This window comes from Lissotriton helveticus, chromosome 10, assembly GCF_964261635.1.
Source record: "Lissotriton helveticus chromosome 10, aLisHel1.1, whole genome shotgun sequence".
Lineage (NCBI taxonomy): Eukaryota > Metazoa > Chordata > Amphibia > Caudata > Salamandridae > Lissotriton > Lissotriton helveticus.
Genome location: NC_136071.1, coordinates 39,853,436 through 39,876,931, shown reverse-complemented (window position 1 = coordinate 39,876,931; position 23,496 = coordinate 39,853,436). Strand labels below are relative to the sequence as shown.

General features: G+C 40.8%; 1 protein-coding gene across 1 annotated transcript in view; it reads left to right on the top strand.

Annotated features, from left to right (window-relative positions):
• Window positions 1–1,460: 1,460 nt before the first annotated feature.
• Window positions 1,461–23,496, top strand: part of LOC144785849 (myosin-4-like) — a 40,128-nt gene continuing 18,092 nt past the window's right edge. Inside the window, exons 1-16 of the mRNA XM_078664693.1 lie at window positions 1,461–1,597; window positions 5,870–6,088; window positions 6,179–6,322; window positions 7,280–7,436; window positions 7,524–7,551; window positions 7,658–7,778; window positions 7,875–7,967; window positions 8,077–8,140; window positions 8,234–8,332; window positions 11,520–11,623; window positions 11,759–11,897; window positions 17,203–17,321; window positions 21,982–22,131; window positions 22,220–22,390; window positions 22,476–22,782; window positions 22,895–22,971. Of these exons, the coding sequence (XP_078520819.1) occupies window positions 5,885–6,088; window positions 6,179–6,322; window positions 7,280–7,436; window positions 7,524–7,551; window positions 7,658–7,778; window positions 7,875–7,967; window positions 8,077–8,140; window positions 8,234–8,332; window positions 11,520–11,623; window positions 11,759–11,897; window positions 17,203–17,321; window positions 21,982–22,131; window positions 22,220–22,390; window positions 22,476–22,782; window positions 22,895–22,971 (1,977 nt within the window). The 5' untranslated portion in view covers window positions 1,461–1,597; window positions 5,870–5,884. The remainder of the gene's footprint in view (window positions 1,598–5,869; window positions 6,089–6,178; window positions 6,323–7,279; window positions 7,437–7,523; window positions 7,552–7,657; window positions 7,779–7,874; window positions 7,968–8,076; window positions 8,141–8,233; window positions 8,333–11,519; window positions 11,624–11,758; window positions 11,898–17,202; window positions 17,322–21,981; window positions 22,132–22,219; window positions 22,391–22,475; window positions 22,783–22,894; window positions 22,972–23,496) is intronic.

Sequence of the window (23,496 nt, the reverse complement as noted above, 5' to 3'; positions counted from 1 at the left end):
CTTGCATTGCAGCGCCAGACCGGCGATGAGCTAGTCGATTGATGAAGCATGCCACCCTTTTGGGTGGTAGGGGCTTTTGCTCCAACAAGTAAAACACTCTCTGAACTCTCAACCACTAAGATACACAAATGGTGTTACCCTAGGTTTGGTTAGGAACAGCACACTGTTTGATCATAGCCTTGGTACAGACTGCCAAGAACTGTCTCTAGTCCTCAGCTGAGAAGAGAGGGTGGCTGTCTAAGAACTATCTACCTTTAGTGCATGTGATCTGAATGTGACTCTTCCTAGCATCCCCTCCACCAGCATTAGGTTTGCTTTTCTTGTTCTCTTTTAAGCTTGGACAAGCCACCTTGAAACATCAGAGAGGTTTTGGGACCAACTTGTTATTGCTGGCAGAGTACCCAATGTTTTGTCACGTAGAAGACATCTGCAATCTTTGCTATTGTAGGGATGATAGGGAAAGAAGTCTGACACCCAGAGTGGAAACGCCTAGCACTACAGAGCCCAAAGCCCATTCAGAGCGTCCAATAGAATGGAAGTACTTAAGTGTAATTGGAACACGTCATCTTTGGATGCTAGTGAATAGTTTCAGTTGTAGAGGGCCCCCAGCCATGTGACAAGAAAATGCAAAGAATGGAGCCTCTGCACCCCGTGTTGTTATTAGAATTGAGGTGCATTCAAAGAAGCCAGAAATATCACAAACACGGTAACCTTTCTAATGAGACACGTTAAAATTGTGCTTACATTTTAGCACGTGGTCAAATATAAATAAACAGTACCAACCTCTGTCCGGGCCTTCTATAAAAGAAATTTAGAGCATTCTATCTATTTTTATTGGAATATCGACTTTCAGAGTCCGGCAGCCAGAAAGTGCTTCCAACACTGCATGCTCTCTCATTCCTAAATCATAAATCTCCTGTCTATGTTACAGCTCGGAGCTACTTGGCACCAATAGGCAGGTTTAATTATACAAGATATTTTTAGTATTAATGGTATAGACTGGCTTGGATTTCAGCAGACTGCATTGGCTGTGCATTATTGCCATGAGTGGGAGGGCACATGTGCTGAATCAGCAGGTGAACTTCCTATATAAGAAGAGATGCCGTCCCAATACAGAAGCTTCAGACTTTTCAGGTAAGTGCAGAAAATGTATCTGGGACGTGGGTCATTTTGCATGCAGTAAGACATGCAGAAGCTGCAGGTCTCGAGTTCTGCACCTGCACTTTAGCTTGATTTCTCTTCCCCATTATCACTCACTCACCTGCCAAATTGACAATTCATTTTGTTGCCCCCTTGCCATCTCCTTCAGTACATTTTTCAGCCACTACCTTAATTGTTCACTTACTAACTTATTCACTTATCTGCTGCTCCTTTTACTCATTTATAGTCACCCACTCATTAGCTTCCATTCAATTTATAAACTACTCCCTCAGTAACTCACTCACTCGCCACTCACTCACGCGTAGTAGCAACTATAACTGGAAAATGACTTTTCTAATTTTAATTTTTAAATAATCTTAATAACACAAGTATTTTTTCTTTTCATTCCAGGGACCCTGGTGAGGGTTTCTTTTTCCTAACACAGCGACACTGTCAGGTAAGGCTTTTGTTCCATCGAGGGGTAAGTCATGAAGTCACAGGATGTCAGACATTATTTGCTTCAGGTGTTCATGGTTGAATACTAAAGCTTTATGCATTGTTACACAACAGCAATCTTCAAGCATTGGAGGGTCCACACCCAGCCCTCAGCAGAGGCAGCTCAGTGGGGCTAGGATCATGTTTAACGCACAGAACAGCACTTGCTACATATGGTCAGAGTACTCCAGTCATAATATCCCCTAAGATCTTCTTGTCCACGCTTCACCCAGCACAGGTACAAGGCTCCCTGTGCTCTTGTGGAAGGAGCCGTCCCATGAGTCTGGGAACGACGATCATCTCCAAAGATCTCGGACGCTAGAGCGGCAGGTCAGCCCTACATACATGCATACCAAACATACATGATGGTCCACATACTCTCCTCTGTCGTGTGGGGGGAGAAACCAAGCATGTGAGTGATGCTACTGATCAGCAGACATGTCCAGAAGTCAGCAACGACTCTGCAAATGTGGTAGACCCCCTTTACTGGCTGCTTGAGACATGTACTGTGTCACCCCTCTACGGTACTGGAAACATTGAACTCAATAACTGAGTGGACCCTCATTACTGAGGATAATTCTTGATAAACATGCTTCTCTTAGGGGCTGGTACACATATCCGAACAGCTTTCAGGGGTGTTTCACCCCTGTATAGTGCTGGCAACAATTAAGTCAATATCTGACTGGACCCTCATTACTGAGGATAATTCTTGATAAACATGATTCTATTAGGAGCTTGTACACCTACCCACACAACTTTAAGTGGTGTTTCTCCCTTCTTCAGTACTGGAAACATTGAACTCAATAACTGAGATCATTCTTATTAAACATGCTTCTCTTAGGGGCTGGTACACATATCCACACAGCTTTCAGGGGTGTCACCCCTCTACGGTACTGGAAACATTGAACTCAATAACTGAGATCATTCTTGATAAACATGCTTCTCTTATGGGCTGGTACACATATCCACACAGCTTTCAGGGGTGTCACCCCTCACAGTACTGGAAACATTGAACTCAATAACTGAGTGGACCCTCATTACTGAGGATAATTCTTGATAAACATGCTTCTCTTAGGGGCTGGTACACATATCCACACAGCTTTCAGGGGTGTCACCCCTCACAGTACTGGAAACATTGAACTCAATAACTGAGTGGACCCTCATTACTGAGGATAATTCTTGATAAACATGCTTCTCTTAGGGGCTGGTACACATATCCACACAGCTTTCAGGGGTGTCACCCCTCACAGTACTGGAAACATTGAACTCAATAACTGAGTGGACCCTCATTACTGAGGATAATTCTTGATAAACATGCTTCTCTTAGGGGCTGGTACACATATCCACACAGCTTACAGGGGTGTCACCCCTCACAGTACTGGAAACATTGAACTCAATAACCGAGTGGACCCTCATTACTGAGGATAATTCTTGATAAACATGCTTCTCTTATGGGCTGGTACACATATCCACACAGCTTTCAGGGGTGTCACCCCTCACAGTACTGGAAACATTGAACTCAATAACTGAGTGGACCCTCATTACTGAGGATAATTCTTGATAAACATGCTTCTCTTATGGGCTGGTACACATATCCACACAGCTTTCAGGGGTGTCACCCCTCACAGTACTGGAAACATTGAACTCAATAACCGAGTGGACCCTCATTACTGAGGATAATTCTTGCGAAACATTTTTCTATTAGGGGCTGGTATCTACATCGACACTGGTTTCGAATCCGCCTTCTACAATGTTGGATACACGGACCATTAATACTGAAGGACACCCAACACCTGTAGACGCCCTTACAGACGGCTCCACACCAACTGGTGAAGGAGGTTATCAGCATAAACTGCCAACAAGGATTTTCAAAACTGAAAAAGACCTTAAAAAGTAAATGGAGACCTAGGTTTATGATTTTATCAAATGAAAACTGGTCATACTCAATAATTGGGGGTAGGGCTCCCCGTTGCCAATATAACGAAGTACACAGCCAAAGCAAAGCCATCCCAAATCACACACAGGTGTGCATTGGGTAGCAGGAGGGGTGGTAACATTATCAGATGGCTCAGATTGTGGCAACTGGCAGAGACGGACAGGCCATTCCTCCACTCTGACATATCCCCTTAGCCGGCCAACTCGGTGCTGCTTTCAAATCAGTGTGAGCTGCCATGACCCCACTGTGCATCTAGGGTATGAGTAAAGCACAGGATGGCCACTTTGTATATTGATTAATATATGAGTCTCTGTAGAGAACACGCATTGACAGCAGCTTTTAAATAGTGAAAAGAGGTTTACTATGCTTCACTAATGCACACTACTTGGAACTATACCTCAGCACAAATGAAACAGCAGTACAAGTTTCCTTCATATACTCAACAGTTACCACACAGGTAGCAGGACGCACACTTACACATACAAATGCACATACATACAACCGAAAAAACATGCACACACACACACACACACACATACCCACACGACAAATGTGAGGAACAACATGTGGAAAACCTGTGCAAGCTTCGTTTGTGTTCACATAAATGTAACAAAATCTGTGCACCTACTTAAAACACACAGAACAGGTTAACCATCTGACTGTAAGTTTCTCTTATTTTTCGTGTGTGTGTTTGTATAATGGTTTTGTGTGTTATTGTAAATATATAGATTGGAGAAAGGTGCTCTGGTTAGAGGTTAGAAAATGTACTTGCAGGTGGATTGGTCAAACGTAGATGGCAAAGTCCCTGATTCAATGAAATATGCATTTATTTATTAGGGAGATCTGTAAAATGCTGGTTGTCATCCAGCCCTAAATTCATAGCTCTCAGATGTAATGAAGGAAAGCAGGGCAAACAACCACTAAGTATGTACCATGTGGTTAGAGTCCAGTAGGATGGTGCGAAATCCACCAAGCTGCACTCCATGATCAGGGTACCTAGGAATAGGATTGTTCTCTCACATTGACTACAGAAGAAAGGATTATTGGAATTACAGGGATTATAGGACCTTTCGCTGGAAACAAGACATGTTAGACTGTAGGATGCTCTATTATTTGAATTCAAAGTGAGAGGTTACAGGCCATTTCTTGGAGCTATACTGATGGATTAAAGTTTAATGGATTCTGCACTGGATGTCGTAGTTGCATGTAGGTTCAACAGCACTTTGAAATAACTAAGAGGGTCTTTTGGACCCCAGGCACCTGCCATGTGAGGACCACACACCATATATAGAGATCCCGCCTGCACTGTGGGGATGTTGCCTCCTACAGTGGATCTACTGATGCGGAAGATGCACTGAAGGCAGAGCTGAATGCTCAGTCAGCACAATGTTTTATTCAGCCGCTCAGCATTCATCTTTTTTATAAATGGTGCAGGGAAGAGGTTACATCTAGCACAGAGGAAGAGTTAGCCGACGTCTTACTGGCCTGAAGCATCTTTTCAAACAGGGTTGCCTACCCTACCTCTTCCAGTGACAACAGAATGTGTATGTAGCTTGATGAGTTCTACTTGCTTAAGTCCATTTCAGGGATCAATGTCTTGAAGGAATACACGTATGTAGTGTCTTCTGGGGGCGCTCTACTGGGATTAGGATGACAGGGGAAACTTTGCAAGTGGATGTGAAGGGGCAGGTGAGGAGAAACTGAGAATATTTTGACTCAATGAGCTGTATGTACACAAGACCTTTCATATGGAATAAGGGGGAGAATTTATTCTGCTTTCTGTGCAGCACAGACTGGGGATTGGATCCCTTCTAGCAGCCTACATGAGCCTTAGAGTTACTGCTTCTAAGCCTCACTGCTCCTGACAAGCCAGTAAAAGCGCTTCTGTCACTCAGTTAGTCTGAGTGTCCTGCCCATGAGCAGTCTCTAGCCAGGGTGCCCCCTAGCCCCATTGGCTAACATTGATACTCTGCACCCGGCTGCCCTAGTGCCGCTGGTGGTGCCCCTTGAGTGCCTAGTCTAGCCCTGTTAAGTGCTTGTGTTTTAGTGAAGTGGACTCATTACAAATATTCCACTTGTGCACAACAGGTTCAAAAGCTTCACTGCCTTGAGCCGGAGCAGATAAACTGCAGGCTCAGAGAGTGTCGTCATTCGCGATCTACTGAAGTCTTTATGGTCAAAGTGCAATATGTGAGGGTGCTAAATGGATAAACTGCATTTACCTGTTTCAGTGATGTTTGTGCCAATAAAACGCCCTTCGTCATTGTATGACAGAAATCTTGTTTCTAACCACTTTAGTAACTGCCAGCAGCCATGGCTTCGGATGCAGAAATGGCCGTGTTTGGGGAGGCAGCACAATACCTGCGCAAGTCTGACAAAGAACGCTTGGAGGCTCAGAATAGGCCCTTTGATGCCAAGAACTCCTGCTTCGTAGATGATGAAAAAGCGCTTTTCGTAAAGGGAATGATCACGTCCCGAGAAGGTGGCAAAGTCACCGTGAAGACCGATGATGGAAGGGTAAAAAGAGTCTTCAACAAACAATGACTAAACAAGCCTAGCACCATAATGCAGCCAACTTTATCTTTGTCTGTCTTTCTTTCTTCCCAGACTGTAACAGTTAAAGAGGACCAAGTCTACCCCCAAAATCCTCCCAAGTACGACAAGATTGAAGACATGGTCATAATGACCCATCTGAATGAAGCCTCCGTGCTGTTTAACCTCGCTGACCGATATGCAGCCTGGATGATCTACGTAAGTACAAATCAGTGACGCTTCAGCACTGCTTACTTTTTTGCACTAAGATTTTTCTGTCAGTAGGTGTGACATACTCATGACGTAGGTGTAACTTCTGAATTTTATGAACAAATCACACTTACGGAAAAAAGCTTTGTTATTTGGGCCATGTACGTTCAATGACCAGTGTATGACATTTATCACCTCTTAAGGGGTGAAACAACTCAGTGCATGTCCAGAAACTGACACAATTGATCTGTGTGCAATGTGTACACATGCCATTCTTTATAAATGTTGTTTTGTCTTACGGCAAGGACCCAAGTGCACTTTTATAATACTAGTTACTCCATTGGTCTCACTCTCTCACCTTCTGGGTTTCATTATCATAAAACACATATATACTCTTCTGATTTTGCCATGCTGTCTTCCTTTTGAACCTCGTTAATGACTCATGTGGTTCACCTGATTAAACTCAAGCTAGACTCTGCATTTCTTTTTTGTCACCGGTGCTAAATGGGCAACATAAACACTAGTGTTTCCTCAGCTAGGTCAAAGGTGCCAGAAAGATTATAGTCTTGGTTACTAAAATTCTAAGGAACTCCACATGCACAGATTACTATTGTGAAGCGAAAGGTTAATCATGCATACCAAAGGTGGAGAAGGAGAAGGGAGCTCGCTAAAAGTGGTGTAGGGAATAACTTTCATATCACAATGGGAATGGAAGAGATCCTGGCATCACTGAAATGCCAATCCACAGTGGCAGATTCTATAATGGACTTGATTGCTATCAGGTCACAATGCAGGAGTAATCACATACTCTTCAGGGTAACAGTGAGAGTAAACAAAGGAACATAAATGCAAGGTTACCAATAAAGATAATTGTGAATGCTTAAAACATCTCTAAACTAGAAACTCTCGTCTTAATACTACCAAATTATGGTTCCTATCACCTAAATGAGTTGTTTCTCTTTACAGACCTACTCTGGTCTTTTCTGTGCCACTGTGAACCCCTACAAGTGGTTGCCAGTGTACAACCCTGAGGTAGTATCTGCCTACAGAGGCAAGAAGCGCCAGGAAGCCCCACCTCACATCTTCTCCATCTCTGATAACGCCTATCAGTTCATGTTGACAGGTAAAGTTTTATTTTAAATTTGGTGCACTGTTTCAAATTCATCATTGCCTACTCAATAATGATATGTATTTATTTTCTTTAAAAAAGATCGCGAAAACCAGTCAGTCCTGATTACGTAAGTAAATCACATATTGCTAAAAAGTCCTTTGCAAGAAGCACATGATTTATGGTGTAACATGTCAATGTACATGACCAATTAATTGTTCTGATTCTATTTAAAGTGGAGAATCCGGTGCAGGAAAGACCGTGAACACCAAGCGTGTCATCCAGTACTTTGCAACAATTGCTGTTGCTGGCGGTGATAAGAAAAAAGACTCCCCTGCCATGGCCAACAAGATGCAGGTTTGTAAATTATGTTTAATTCATTTTTACACAGCCTGCTCATGATTCCCAATATGCCAGACGATTTCATACATGGTGAAACTTTGCTTCTAATAGGGAACTCTGGAAGATCAAATCATCCAGGCTAACCCGCTGCTGGAAGCCTTTGGCAATGCCAAGACCGTGAGGAATGACAACTCATCTCGTTTTGTAAGACTTCCAACTTCATTTAATTCCTTCCTAATTCTCATTTTTAAAGAGCCATTTACTGTCTCGCAACAAAAACTTGAATTGATTTTAGCCTCTATTTACCCTTTAGGGTAAATTTATCAGAATCCATTTTGGAACTACAGGAAAACTGGCTTCTGCAGATATAGAAACATGTAAGACTTGACTCTAAAATCTATATATATATATTATCAAATATCACCCAGATTAAATAATATTCTTTATCATTGATACTTTTTCTTTTACAGACCTGCTGGAAAAGTCTAGAGTAACATTCCAGCTCTCAGCCGAGAGGAGTTACCACATCTTCTACCAGATCATGACCAACAAGAAGCCAGAGTATGTCGGTAAGTTTTAGAAATGGTCGTAGCTCCACTTTCCAGAATTCAACTGCACATTTAATGCATACTTCCAAATTTTCAAAACCGCAATATTACACGCCTCTTGCACTTCTTATGTTCAATTATCAGAAATGTATTTGCAAGTTCTTCTTAAGATGGCTTCTTTGTAAATTGTCACATCGAAACAACTTGAAGTAACCTTGTTGGTTGTGTCATTGTTTTCAGTTTTTGGCGTTGTACAGTTTTAGTTCTTGTAATATGTATATCTATGTCTGATATCAATTTTATGTGTTATGTTGTATTATGTTATGTATGTCATGGCTATATGTGCTCTTAATCTATGTTTTTGGGATGTATGTCAAAATATTGAGCACACAAATATTGGGCAACAAGAATATTTTACACACCAAAATAAAATACCTCTTTGACTTAGGATTCCAAAGAATCTTTTCTATACATTATAGGAGTCTCATTTCAACCAATATCACACAGTAACTGGTAGAATTTTTTATATTTTCAGAACATTCAATACTTAATAGCAACCATGCATGCACATTTTGTATGATTTATACGTTTGACTTCGAAAGTTTTAATAATGTTCATCAAAGGAAGATTCTTGTTGTTCTGGTTCCCTCAACCTTGTGCAGGTTGTGTGTGTGGGGAATAACTTATGTATCTTGAAGATATAAATATATATATCATTATTTGCATGCAAGTTGTAATCTGTACACTGGAGACAGGAATAAAGGTTGTAATTTACCATTTGGCAGTTTTAGCTTTTACCATCGTTTCCCTTCTCAAGATTTGGACATTTCTATCGTTAACACAGATAAAGGTACAGCAGGAGGCCCCCCATAGCAAGTATTATAGCTCTCATGTGTTCATAACCTGTGAGGAGGAGTCCTATGATGAAGCATGGCTTCTGTTGTATGGGTGAGAGCTTTTATCTATTAAAAGGAACATCACATCCATATCTGAATAAACAGGAAACTCTTTCTTTCAAAGACATCAGCACAAAACTAAGGAGCGAAATCAGTAGCTACTTCAAGAACAGCAGTGATGGAGCAACTCTCCTTCAGTAATTATTTCCCAAATGCTTCTGTTTTATTAGTTGAAGGTCCCCTGGAAGTAGATATTTAACTGCTGCAGATAAGACAGTAAAATAATACTATTACTAAACTATCACAAACTAAGACAAAAGGGACACCACTGGGTCCAAAGTGCAGCCTGTTGACATAGACATGAAGAAGCATGGAGAGGCCCAGAACTTGTAGCTGAAGCATTTAGGACTGACATTTGCAATTTGAAAGCATAATTAGAAATTGAGAAATTGATAAGTGACCATCACAAAGATGCACAAGACTATCTGTGATCGAACAGTCAAGAAAAAGAGTTACTCCAGTCTACACACCCTCATAATAACAACATTATCCCAAATGTACAGCTAGGTCCTCATCCATATTCAATCCCTGTGGATGTTGTGTGTTTAACCCAATGATGTAAGGAGATTCCAGCCTCCTTAGTGCTAGAAACCTGTTGCCCCCCGTCTCGGATGTGGGTTGCGAGCAGGTAAAATGCAAAGAATTGTAATGAGTCCGCCTTGCCCGCATGGAATTCTTTAAAATGCCTTTGCACAGGATATTGTTTGTCATTGTGCACAATCGCCCTCATGCGCTCCAATATGCATTTTCTGACTATAAGTTACATGCTCACAATATAGTAAAGATTGCACAGGCATTTAAGGGCATAGACACAGAACTCAGAGTTACAGACAGGCCTTTGGAGATCGTGAACATCTGGGAAGTATTGGGTATCACAAATTAGCATATATTAGTGCTGGACTTTCAAGCTTTGCAATTCCTGAATGTCACAAATCTTGCAGTCCTAATGGTACCCTTATCTTCACATTGATTGGCGATCATATTGTTGTTAGTTGTCTTTTTCAGGGATTTACTTCTTATGTAGGTGATCTGAAGATGAGTGGTCACATGTTTGTAGATAATATCATCAGTGTGAAGCACATTCCAATGTTCGTGTAGCACTCTCCTTAATTCATTGGCTTATTTACTAAATGTGATGATGAACCTGATGGGTTCAGTCTCACCTGGGATTTCTTCCTTTGAGACATGGAGGGCTTCCCTCTTAAGTTTGTTGATATCAGCAGCTTTCAATGTGTCAGTGCTATAGCCCCTAGCACTGAACCTGTCCATTATAATTCTTTTTTCACATTCAATAACTATTACAAAAATCACGCCTTGCACGCATTAGCGCTACATAGGAGATGCTACTGATCAAACGCTTATGCTAGCAGCTAGTCACAAGCAAAATGCTTTTTCCTAAACAGAACAATTTCAATCTGAGAATTAATATAGTGAGCTTTAAAAGTAAATTCAAGTCTATTTTTGTTGATGTTACTCATGAATTTCAAGTTGAGATGTTTGGAGTTTATTCCTTTCACAAACTGTAAGGTAAGTTCATTGGACCCTTTCCAGAGGACAAAAATGTCATTAATGTAGCGAGCCCAGAGCACTACATGTTCATCCAATAGATGGATGCCACTCATGGTTTGCTCCTCCTACCAGCTCATGTAAAGTCAAGCATAGATAGGGGCGAAGCAACTCCCATCGCAGTGCCCTGGGTTAGCCAATAGTGTTTGCTATAAAATATGTAGTAGTTGTTATCAAGAAAGAACCTGATCATGTCCATGATGGCTTCAGTGTGGAGTAAGTGAGACAGGAAACTTGCTTGCAGGAAGTAACGACATGCCTCTATCACTAAATGATGAGGAATAGCTATGTAGAGGTTCCAGACATCTAATCCTATGAGTAGAAAATCATCCTCCCATGTTATGCCATTTCTTATCCAGAAGAAATACCATAGCCAAATATTTAGTATTCAAAACATAAAGCTGTTTACATTGCAAGGATACTTGAATCTTGATGACTGACTTAGATTATTTGGTTATATAACATCATCAAAATTGTTGTGAAATGAGAACACTTGATGGTGTCACTCAATAAAGGTTTTAAAATACATAGTAATTAAACTGTAAAATGTTAGATTTTTGGATACCATAATATTTAGTCCCAGGTCAGAAGGAAATTCAAGCACTTTGCATCTAGATAGGCATTGGTGTGGTATGAGGAAGGGCCTGCTGTAACATTTGACTCCTTTTATAATTTCTCCTAAACAGAAATGCTCCTCATTACCACTAACCCATATGACTTCCCAACCATCAGCCAGGGTGAAATTGCGGTAAAGAGCATTGATGACGAAGAGGAGCTGCTGGCTACTGATGTGAGTTACAATAACCACAGCTCACATTGCGTTGTTAATTAAAATTACTATAAACAAGGACTGCAAACCAATACATGGTTATTCCCCTAACTAAATAGTATCATTCATAAAATGCTCCCTCTTGTTTCATCACAGAGTGCCATTGACATCCTGGGGTTCAACCAAGATGAGAAGCTCGCCATCTACAAGCTGACTGGAGCAGTTATGCACCACGGTAACATGAAGTTCAAGCAGAAACAGCGTGAGGAGCAGGCTGAGCCTGATGGCACAGAAGGTAGGGAATGCAGTGCACTTCATCAAAGAGAAAATCATCAGAAAATAAAATGCTACTGTATTGTCCAGTAATTAAAACCAGAGCCTGCCTACTGAATAGATTAGAAAGAAACAAGGTGTGATGGGTTTGAAGATGGAAAGCTACAGAGAGCAGAGTGATTTACAGTGTAAGAGAAAGATGTTTTTTAAAACGAGACATAGGATATAAGGACAGGTTGACAGAGAGACAATAGTACTTTATTGTACAACAAAAGAAAATGATAAGTGAAAAGCAGAGGATTTTACAACGGTAAAATATTCACTTCTTACTTATTTTAAACAAATACATATTGTGGCTTTTACATTGGTATTTATTTAGGACATTATATATCCTTGCAAGGCCTAAAACTAGGCCTGGGTGAAATTTTGAATATGCCAGAGAAATCTCGGTAAATTCACGTTAATCATTTACGTGGATTACAGATAATTACTCCTGGTTGCATAGTCTGGGGGAAAGTCCTACAGCAAGAGCACATTTAGCAGGTATGAGTGGCTGCTTGCACTTGCTAAAAGTCTTCTGCTGCATTCAGTACTATTTTGTTGTGCAAAATACAATGTCATGTCCATTTTGAGCTACAAGAAATGAAGCTAAATGCTGTTGGGGGAAATCCCACCAAGAGCACATTTAGCAAGCATGAGCAGGTCCTCAAGCTCTCTATTCGCGTTCTATTCGCCCCATTGCGACCATTTGTATTCTTGCACTAAGAAAGAGCAATAAATGCATAATTATTCTTCTCTCTTAATTCCATGTAATCTTGTGGAATTCTTAGGCAATTGTGTGTGATTAAACTGCACAGGTTACATGAGTTACACCCAACCTACCTAAATCACTTTTTCGACTGTTGAGAAAGTATGTTTACTTTACTTAATGCTTTGTAGCCCTGACAAGGACATAGGAGATTCTTCCTTTGCATCACGGGCGACCTTGAGGTTCATGGTTCAAAGCGTGTTTGATGTAGGTTGTCTTGTTTCTGAGGAAGTTGGGCACTGTGCATGAAGATAGGAAACAGACTGGAGGTGTTGTGTGAGGCTTTCGGCACACAATTGGAGAGTGTGCCAAACAGCCACAGCGGTTGATGCAGGTCCATACCAAATATATTTTGTTAAATGTTTTATATGGTGCTGCTGTTTATCAACTACAATTGCCACATCTTACTGGTCCTCACACATTTGTGATACATATGCAGGAGTTCTTCTAATAATGTTCAATGGTGCTATGGCTGTGATAGTAAACAATCAGTTGGCAACCAGCATATAATAAGACCACGGGCGCTCAGCAAACAGTATCGAGAGGTAGTTGTACTGCAGTAATGATGGTGCTCAGGTGAGGAAGGGTTAGTTGCCAGTTCCACCCGACAGTCCCTTCAAAGAAGAGGGTCGAAATTCTATACAAATCCTTTCCGAGCACACATTAAGTAATCGATGATCAATAACAGACTCAAAGTCTCCAATATTCAAGCCCACTTTTAATCCTTAGACATCCGTTCAGGGACATAAATAATTCCATATTAAATTTTTATCAATACAGCTTCATCAACAGCATGGCTTAGTTCCTCAACATCACAACTTGATAAAGTCAATTCGTCAACAGTGCAGTTTCCTACACCCAACACGTGTTTCGTCGTGTGTTATCTCACACCTCGACTTCTTCAGGGCTGAGACCAAAACCGGTAATACTGTAATCCAAAGTTATCGTTCTGCAGTATCCACAAAAATCTGTATTGTCAACAAATAATATTCTGAAACCCCAGTGTAATCGACTCACTGAGTCAGTCCACTCATAGAGTCGGTCCTAATTATTAGTCACGGGGCAATAAGCATTGATAACATGCAGTATGGTGCATCCGGAGAGTAATATCTGGCATGCAACCTGTGATGACTGGCATATTTCACACAATAACCTGTTTCATTCTGGACTATTTATTATAGGAAAAGTCTAACAATGCACAGATATCTGTCAATGGTGTGTAAATGGAGATTGACTCTTTGTATGTGTGCCCTGGATATTATATTGCCTTAACTTTAAAAGTAACAGAGCACTGTACAATATTTAGAATAAAGATCAAGTTTCAAGTTTATTTTATTCATGCACGGCTAATAAAAACCATTGCAAGTGTGTAATGAGAACCGTTACTAAAATGTATAAAACGTTCAAAACTACCAACTTAGATCTAATGGCCAGGAAGTTAGAAAATATTCAGTTGAATAATAGAATGCAAATTTCAAATGCATCTCTCAAGGGAATAATTAGTAAATAAACGAGGTAATGAATACTATAAAAACAAATTCATCGTTGTTGCAAATAGATCTGACAGCCTTCGATCAATGTGTTACCCCAGACATTTTTTGTCTCTATAATGAGTTAAGGTATGGGTAATTTTGTGCGTTTGGAGCTCTGTCAGCTATTTCCATCATTGGTAAAGTTAAAGGGCTGGTGCGTTGATCGATGAGTCTGTTGCGTACTGAAATAGTTTTACACTGGTCTTTCCTAATTTTCTAGCATGGAGCCCTGAGGACAGATTTGAAGCCTTCAGATGATGATTTGAACTTTTAGTGGGCGTACAGCGTTGTTACTTGTAAATCAGTGCTTCATGCTTCATATGTTATAATACAGGAAGATCGAATAATTGGAATTTTACGTTCCAAGGAAGACCAGTGGAGCGACAGCTCTTAAAATGTTGTCAACTTTGACCAGGCTGCATGCAGATAGCTTGAGGGTGAGGGTAATTTAGCAAAAAGTCTGCGGCTGTCTGAAATGTACGCCTCCCTTATTTGATCCATGCTTGACGAGAAGATTCCGGCGGTAATCAATTACAACTGGGCAGATACAGAGTAGATATGCCAAATTTTCTCGTGATTGACTACACACCCGACACTCATTTGAGACTGGGCGCAGGGACCAAGATGGTGATAGGTCCAGGGATGAGAAAGTTCTCATCCTGATGTGGCAATACTTGATTTTAAAATGCCCCACGAAAGTGTTGGTAAGATATTTTTGCATTTTTTTGTTGTCACTTCTCTGTATGAGATAGGCATGCTTTCTAGCGTTCAGGGTCCGGCGGTCTTGCAGAAACAAAGCTTTTACAATTGTTCTGTTTAACAACATCTTCAAAGTTTGGTGCTAAAGATTTTGGGTCCAAAGTGCGGTGGCTATTTTCAGTTTTAGTGCTTAATGCAGGGCAACAGACCAAGGATTTTAATAACCTGGAAAAATTGTTTCTGCTGTCTCTTGCCAGATTACATTTTTCAGCATTCCTTCTTTAGCAGCACGCGCCATATGTAAGTATTTGAGAATACAGGCCTTTTGTGCCAGGGCTTGAGCATGTAAACTGAATTCATTTTCCTGTTGTTTACCTGAGTGTTGCTGTGGACCTTCAAGGGCCTGACTGATCGTGTTTGATGCTTTTCCTGGATATTATCCCCTGAGAGCTGATCCCACCTGAGACTTGGTCAGAGTTCTTTATTTGATGTAGGAGGGGTCAAGGCCTGGCTTGATAAGTGCCAGGGCCTTGCTTGATATGTGATCACTGATTAATAATTGATCATTAATGGCCTGAAGTTTATTTAGCGGAGAGTCTGGAAAACTGGTGAGAGTTTGGGACAGGGCTCATTATAGAGTCCAATGAGCAATTTGTAGTATCAGCTAAAGACGTGCTGGGTTAGAAGAATGCTCAATGGGTTTTTCAGTGTCCTGTGGGGCTTTAGATGTGCCAACGGTGTTGGTGGGCTCTCCTTTTGCAGGGTGAAGAAGTTCTTTATCCTAGCCACACGCTCTGCCGCCTTCTATATTTTATCTTGCTTTTTATTCTGTCTTCTTAGATGGTTTCTTTTTCGTGTTGTTAGTTGATCGAGAGGGGGACTTGAGTCAGGGCTGTTTTCAGGGCCCATCCTTTGTGATGCCTAATGTGTTGGATTTACTTGGCGTTTTTCGTCAAAGGGTGTGTGAGAATTTGATGTATCTGTGATGAATTGAGGAATTCGCTTCGGTGAATGAGGTTCTATTTCTACTTCAAAATGAATCCGTTTTTATACTACTTCTTAATTGCAACACTTTCATGTCTGGAGACATAAGAAGAGCACACCTAATAAGCCGAATCAGTCACTCCCTTGCCTTTTACAAGATAATGGTTACTGACAAATTCATACTCTAGTAACCTGTTAACTGCAAATGGGCATAGGAAATGAATGTGATTGTAAAAACCCTAGAATGGTCGACAATATGTGATCAATTAAACTGTGATGGCCAATATGGCAATGTTTACAAGTTAAAGTGTTTACACAAATTGTAAAATTAGATGATGGAGCAAAAGACAGGTTGATTATAAAGTAGAGAGGTACCCCTTAAACAAGTGAAGGGAAGTAGGGTTAGACAACCAAGTAAAAGAGACGTTCCCTTAAACTGAACTATAAATAAGATAACATGAGCTATCCACACCTAAATTAAAAAGATTTATGACAAATCTACAAACTAAGCAGCAGAAAAATCACAATTTATTATGTATACATACAGTAAAAACAATAAAATGCATTCGGTACTAGACAAAACAATACTAAAATTTAAATGAAAACATTTCATAACTAATCACAGCATTCAAATATGACCCGCATAATTGGAACACAAAAGACAGAAACAGTAAGACATAGAAATTGTAAAATACTAATCGTATATTCGAACTCCTGTTGTCTAACATCGATGTCGGGTACTCAAATAACAAATGTATCAACAACGATGACAGAGTCTTGAATTATACATGACAAGAAAGCGTCTACGCGTTTCGGTGGATTTTTTAGATTCTGGCCACCTTTCTCAAGACTTTGTTCAATGTCTGTGGTAATCAGAGTGTCATTAAAAATTTTCCTTTGAAAGAATCATAGGTGTTATATCTAGTAGATTTGAGATAACATCGCCAACCACAGAGCGTTTAAGAACGTCTCGTTGATCTCGTAAAAAGCCAGAGTATCACCTATATATATGGCTGTAAGGAGGTGATATAACTGTCAAGTCAGGCCGGGATAATTGCCGCGAAAACTGCTCGTATTTCAATAGTTCAGGGCACGGCCCTATCTCTTCTCTGTCTCCCGTTGCAGAGATAGATCGCTTATAAATAGGGTCCTGGCTCCCAGCTTCTACGTGTATCGTGGCAAAAGACAGGTTACCCGAATTGTAAAATTAGATGATGAAGCAAAACAACGGTTACCCGAATTGTAAAATTAGATGATGAAGCAAAAGTCCGTAACACACTCATGCCTTTCATTTCTACCTGCAGTTGCTGACAAGATTTCTTATTTGATGGGTCTCAACTCAGCTGACTTACTGAAAGCATTGTGCTACCCAAGAGTCAAGGTTGGCAATGAATATGTCACTAAGGGGCAGACTGTTAATCAGGTAAATTTTCGATATTTTGTTTGCATTTTCAACATACTCATGACATATTGGAATCAATAAAACAATAAAATGTACTTCTTTTAGAACAACAGTTGCACTGTGGCAAACTTCCATAAAACTTAAGTGAAGGCAACCCAGTACCACTTTTATGAATGATCAATTCTGACACTGAAGTGTAATAAGATAGTTAACAAATGCACTCCAAAAAAGCAAAGGTATCTTTAACCTTCTAGAGTACCAACAAATAGTCTCTTTATATCCTATGTACAGGAAATTTCTCTCACTCATCTTTAAAAATGGTTATGTGGGAACTGTATCTCAAAATAGCAATTGTTGTTCCAATATTTCTGACCTGTATTTGAAACAACAAAATCTATTCGACAAAGACCGGCATTACATATTAGCAAGTTTTCCTGTCTGCTGGAATCTAAAGCAGACACTTGATTTATTTGTAAGAAATGTTGATATCATCACTGGTCTCGTACATGCACTTCAACCGCTGCTGCATTCACTCTTCCAGCCCAGTCCTCCATGTGAAAAGAAGTAGTGGGTGAACGCTCAGGCAGCCATGCATAGAGGAGCAATTATTACTATTCTCTCAGCAGATTTTCTTTGCACAGGTGAAACAAGTGAAGTCAGCAAACATGACGTATTTTCGCAAATATCAAAATGTCCCAACTTCCCACTTATACGCCGGTGCGACAAAAACTTCACCCACTTCTAAAATATAGCTGCTTAAGGGCTAGGATATATATTAAGGTTTTCATTTATTACTTAATTAAAATGTAATGTGACGAGAAGCAGCATGTGCTACGGTCATATGAAAAATAACAGTCACTGTTCAAAGATTCACTTTGCATAGAATGTTTTATACCACTGCTCCTTTTCCTAATGTTGGGCAATCCAGTGATTTGCAAGAAAAGAGTCTGAGTTGACCCATGGACACAATGTACCTATTAATATCTCTCAGCAGCACCTGACACAGGTAAATGTGGCAGGCAGTGGGGTGGGGCGGGATGGGACCGGGGGGAAGTTGACAGGCGATGGAATAGGTATAATTAAATAAATAATTAACACCTATTCGTTGTCTGTCAGCCTACCCCCTACCGCGCCCTACCGCATCCCACCGCCCACCACGCTTACCTGGGCTGGCCGCGGCTGATATCTCTACTTTGAGCTCTCAACCCAACATAGTCAAAAATCCTCAACTTATCATTCTGGTCTGCATTCTGTTGTGAAACTACAGGACTCTTCAGTTGCTCTCACTACAAGGTCTCCTTTGTAAGGCCCAGTAACTACACCTCAGCAAATGTATTATTACCAGAGTTCCTGGTAACTCTTGGGGGGAAGGCAGACACACCACGAATTTCAAGCAGCACTTTGAGGGTTCCCTTTGACATGAGGAATTACCAGGGGGACCAGTAATTCCGGAACCTATTGTCCCAGTAATTCTTCAATTTCCTTTTGAACTTTTACCCAGGTTTTCCAGTTTCTTTAAACAGCAAAATTATCAGAGTGAATCAAAATGCATCCACAGTTCCACAGTCCCCCAGCAAATCCTGTAATTCCTATGAATGTGGCAACATATGTTAGTTGCACCAATGGGTTTTAAGGGGAACCTTGTACTTGAGGTAGTCCAGTTAAATAATAACCATGATATTAACATGCTTTCTGAACACTTCCAGACTGTAAATGAAACAACATAACAACATAAAAACAGAAAATAAAATAGTTAACTACCATATGTATTCTGCCATTTGACTCCCGGTACTGACAGTACTTCCTTACACCCCCTTCCAGTTTCCTTCTCTCACACTCCATCTTCTCGCACTCTGACTCTCTCAAACAACCACCATAAATGAAAGGTTTCCATACCACCGCTTGTGAGCATCCAATATCCATTCTCCAACTGCATAAAACTATATAGCTAATTTAAATCAACCTCCCTGCACTCATCATTAATGTGCATTAACAACACCAAAAAAGGAAAAGAGTAAACCTGCTTTATTCTCATAATAGTGAGGAGCGATGCCTCAGAGGATTGCAAACAACGTGCAGGTACATGGTTGGTAAATTATTTCCACAAGTAGCCCTGACCTATATTGTGAACCACTTTAAAAACATAAACAGAATAGGTTCAGCACTATAAAATGCATCATAGTAATGAAAACAGTATCTGTGTGCACATTGAAAAACTCCCAGTTCACAGTTGTTTCTTTTTGTTCAAAGTCGTTCATTATTTAATTTCTTGTTAAAATTCAATGGCCATAGAATATCCATTTCGTCCCCCAAAGGGATTTCTTCAGGGCTCGACAATATAACAAAGAACTTTCAATGTTACTCACAAAAAGTTTTTTTCCAAACTGTGAAACAGACGCACTTACACGCTGCCGGTTACCGAGCCGTAAAAGATGGAAACGAGTACCTCACAAAATGTTTGAACAACAGACCTAAGACAGACTGCCTAACAAATGTCAACATTGAAAGTTTTTGTTATATTGTGGAGCCCTGAAGAAGTCCCTTTGCGGGACGAAACGCGTCGGCTATGGTCATTGAATTTAAACAAGAAATTAAATAAAGAAGGACTTTGAACAAAAAGAAACAACTGAGAACTGGGAGTTTTTCAATGTGCACACAGATACTGTTTTCATTACTAGTGCAGAATCTATTGTGTTTATGTTTGATTAGGAATATGTTCCTGCTTTAGGAGTATAGAGGGGTGTACTCCATGGTTGTTTGCACTGTTATTCACTGCTCACACACTGTAATGTCAGGTGCGGAGTGTTATAGCCTCAACCCTCAGTTTGTTGATATCCAGCTTTACAAACATGATACTGAGACTTAAAAACAACTCTTATTTTCCACCGGAAGCCAATGAAGAGCCCAAGAGCTGGTCTGACCAGCACATATTGAACCCTTTTCAACTTACTCATAATGCCTATGTCCCTACCCACAAAGACAGAATTGCAGTTGTCCAGATGACTATGACTATTGAATGGTACCATGGATCAATACACAATGGATGTTTTTTGAGAGAAAGGGTAATATCTTCATGAGGATGTTCACAAGGAAGAAGCAATTAGAGACAGCCTGTTTGAACTGCCCTTCTTATGAGAGTTCCAACCCTAGATATACTCCCATGTTTTTTTCAGTTAGGGCAGAGACAGATAAGACAGAGGGCGGGCAGAATGCAGAAGTCCAATGAAAAAGGGATAAGAAAGCAAGAATGTGTTGACCATAGCACCCTCAGTTTTTTTCTGAGTTGAACATCACAGTCTTACCTTGTAAGGTAATTCTCTCCTGCTGGGCATCTTCCCATCCATATCCAGCAGGGCATAAGTGTTAGGTCGTCCCCTCCAGCCTCAATGTCCAACAGTGCACTTTCTTAAAAGGCCTCCCAGACTCTACTGGTGTCCACAGGGCAAGCACAGCCTTGCCGCGACCCCTCCCAGCTACGTTCTCACGTGGCCCCGGAGCCGCGTGTGTCCTCACTGGCCCGGTCCGGACCTATGCCCTGGGGGAGTGGTAACTTCTGAGTGTTTTTCGTCTCTTCCACTCCACTGTGCGCACACCGGTTAGGTTCACTCCATTGGTGGGCTCGGCCTGCACCTCTGCCTGCCACTCTGCTCAGGGTCCAGTGTTCAGCACCACACACTCTGATAGGGAGAGGGACACGGGGCCATCTGCGCCTTATTCTATTGCAGGAAAGGGGCTTCTCCAGCTTCACTCACTGCGAGAATCATTATCTGGTGTCCCGATCTTGCCACTCTCCTTCCTCACCATTATGTTGAGGGTACCTACCAGGCCTGCAGCTAGGTGGGTCACCTTTTCCATAATTGGCTCGAGGCAGCTCCATTCTTCTTTCAGCCTGCTCTGTTGTGAACCTTGGCAATCTGGTCATGTTTTCTGCATTTGGATGGTATGACGATTGCAGGATTATAGTAGGATAATGAAACAAGATGGCAGAGCCGGCAAGAATACCTGCTAGTTGGCCATTTTGCTGGGCACGCCCTCACTTCTATGCATTTTATAATCTAAACACTGCAGACGGAATACATTACGATACAAATCACCTGAATAGACAGGATATTTCATCTATTTACTTCACATTAAGAGTACATTTGGTATAGTTATAGTCTTGGGAAGGTGTAACGTGACTTTGTTTTGGAAGACACTCTATCTGTTTTCTTGCCTTACTGATTTTGGCACTCAAATTATGTCCATTCATGATGTTTAGATACTCCAGCCTGAGAATGAAGAAGAAAAGCATCCATCCTTAATGCCACCCTCTAAATACAGGTCTTCTAGCATAGCTTGCAGCTAAACTCCCACAGTGAAAAAGAGTCTGTGTTATGGATAAACCAGACAGATATTATCTGACTATGTGCCATATGATAAATCAAAAAGTTAAAACTGAAACTACTTTAGCCCACTCTGCCCCCGGTATTTTCTAGCAATAGGTGCAGAGGACTTTTACAAGAAAACTCCGGTATTGCTTCAGGAGCTCACACCACAGCCTTTCCACAAGCAATCTCCTTAATGTTTCCTTCTTTGGATATGACTATCAAAACGTTTTGGGTCATTTAAACATGCAGAAAAATAACAGTGTACGGCTGACTAGACTGCTTGAAGCTCACCAACGTAATCTTTTCCCCAAAAGGTCTATAATTCTATTGGTGCACTCTGCAAGTCTGTTTATGAGAAGCTCTTTTTATGGATGGTGATCCGTATCAACCAACAGCTGGACACCAAGCAAGCCAGGCAATACTACATCGGTGTCCTGGATATTGCAGGCTTTGAGATTTTTGATGTAAGTTTCAGATCTTTTGGTGGGTGATGTTTTAAACCATGCCGACACTCTGATCGCAATAACACTGAACACCTGTGTTATGTTTTAGTTCAACACCTTAGAACAGCTGTGTATCAACTTCACCAATGAAAAACTGCAACAGTTCTTCAACCACCACATGTTCGTCTTGGAACAAGAGGAATACAAGAAGGAAGGTATTGACTGGGAATTCATTGACTTTGGCATGGATCTGGCTGCCTGCATTGAGCTTATTGAAAAGGTGGGTGACTATGTAAACATCTTTTGGTTTTCTATATATAATTAACAATATACAGAGGACTCATGGAAATATTTATTCTTCTCAGCCCATGGGAATTTTCTCCATCCTTGAAGAGGAGTGCATGTTCCCCAAGTCTACCGACACCTCCTTCAAGAACAAGCTCTATGACCAGCATATGGGCAAGTGCAAGAACTTTGAGAAACCCAAGCCAGGTAAAGGAAAGGCTGAAGCTCACTTCTCTCTGGTGCATTATGCTGGTACTGTGGATTACAACATCACTGGCTGGCTGGAGAAGAACAAGGATCCACTAAATGACTCTGTCATCCAACTGTATCAGAAGTCCTCCCTTAAAGTATTGTCCATGCTTTACACAGCAACTGCTGCAGAGGCTGGTAAATATTTTGTAGCAAAACATGGAAAAAGGCACAAAGGAAAATATGCACAGTATTCACTCTTAACCAAGTGCCTGATGAATGTATTATTTTTGCTACGTTCAAATTATAGAAGCAGCTGCTGCTGGTGGAAAGAGTGGAAAGAAGAAGAAGGGTGGGTCTTTCCAGACGGTGTCTGCTTTGTTCAGAGTGAGTAGTATACATAAACTTATGTTTCTGCTGTACATTTTGGGGCACATGCATCAAAGGTTTTTGCGATCGCAAAAAAAATCGCCCATTTGCGATCGCAAATTGGCCTTTGGAGATGCATGAAAGTGTTTCCTATGCGCAATTTAAGAATTCGCAATTATTTGCGAATTCCTATATTGTGATTGCATTTAAGGAATCGTAATTTGCGATTCCTTAAATGCAAAGCTAAAGCACTTTCAAATAGTGATTTCGCTATTTGGGACCGCAAATTACAGACAAATCATACTTGTCTGTAATTTGCAAAAATGTTAAAAAATGCACTAAAATGCATTTTTTTAAAGTTTTAGGTTACACACACATGCCCTTGGGGCATGTGTGCGCGCAACATGGGTACACATCACAATTTTGCAATAGGGTGTCATTTTGACACCCTTGCACCCTTGAAATTGCATGTGCAATTTGCGAGTACTTACTGGTACTCACAATTTGCGCATGCATTTTCCCATTCATTGCTATGGGCCTAAA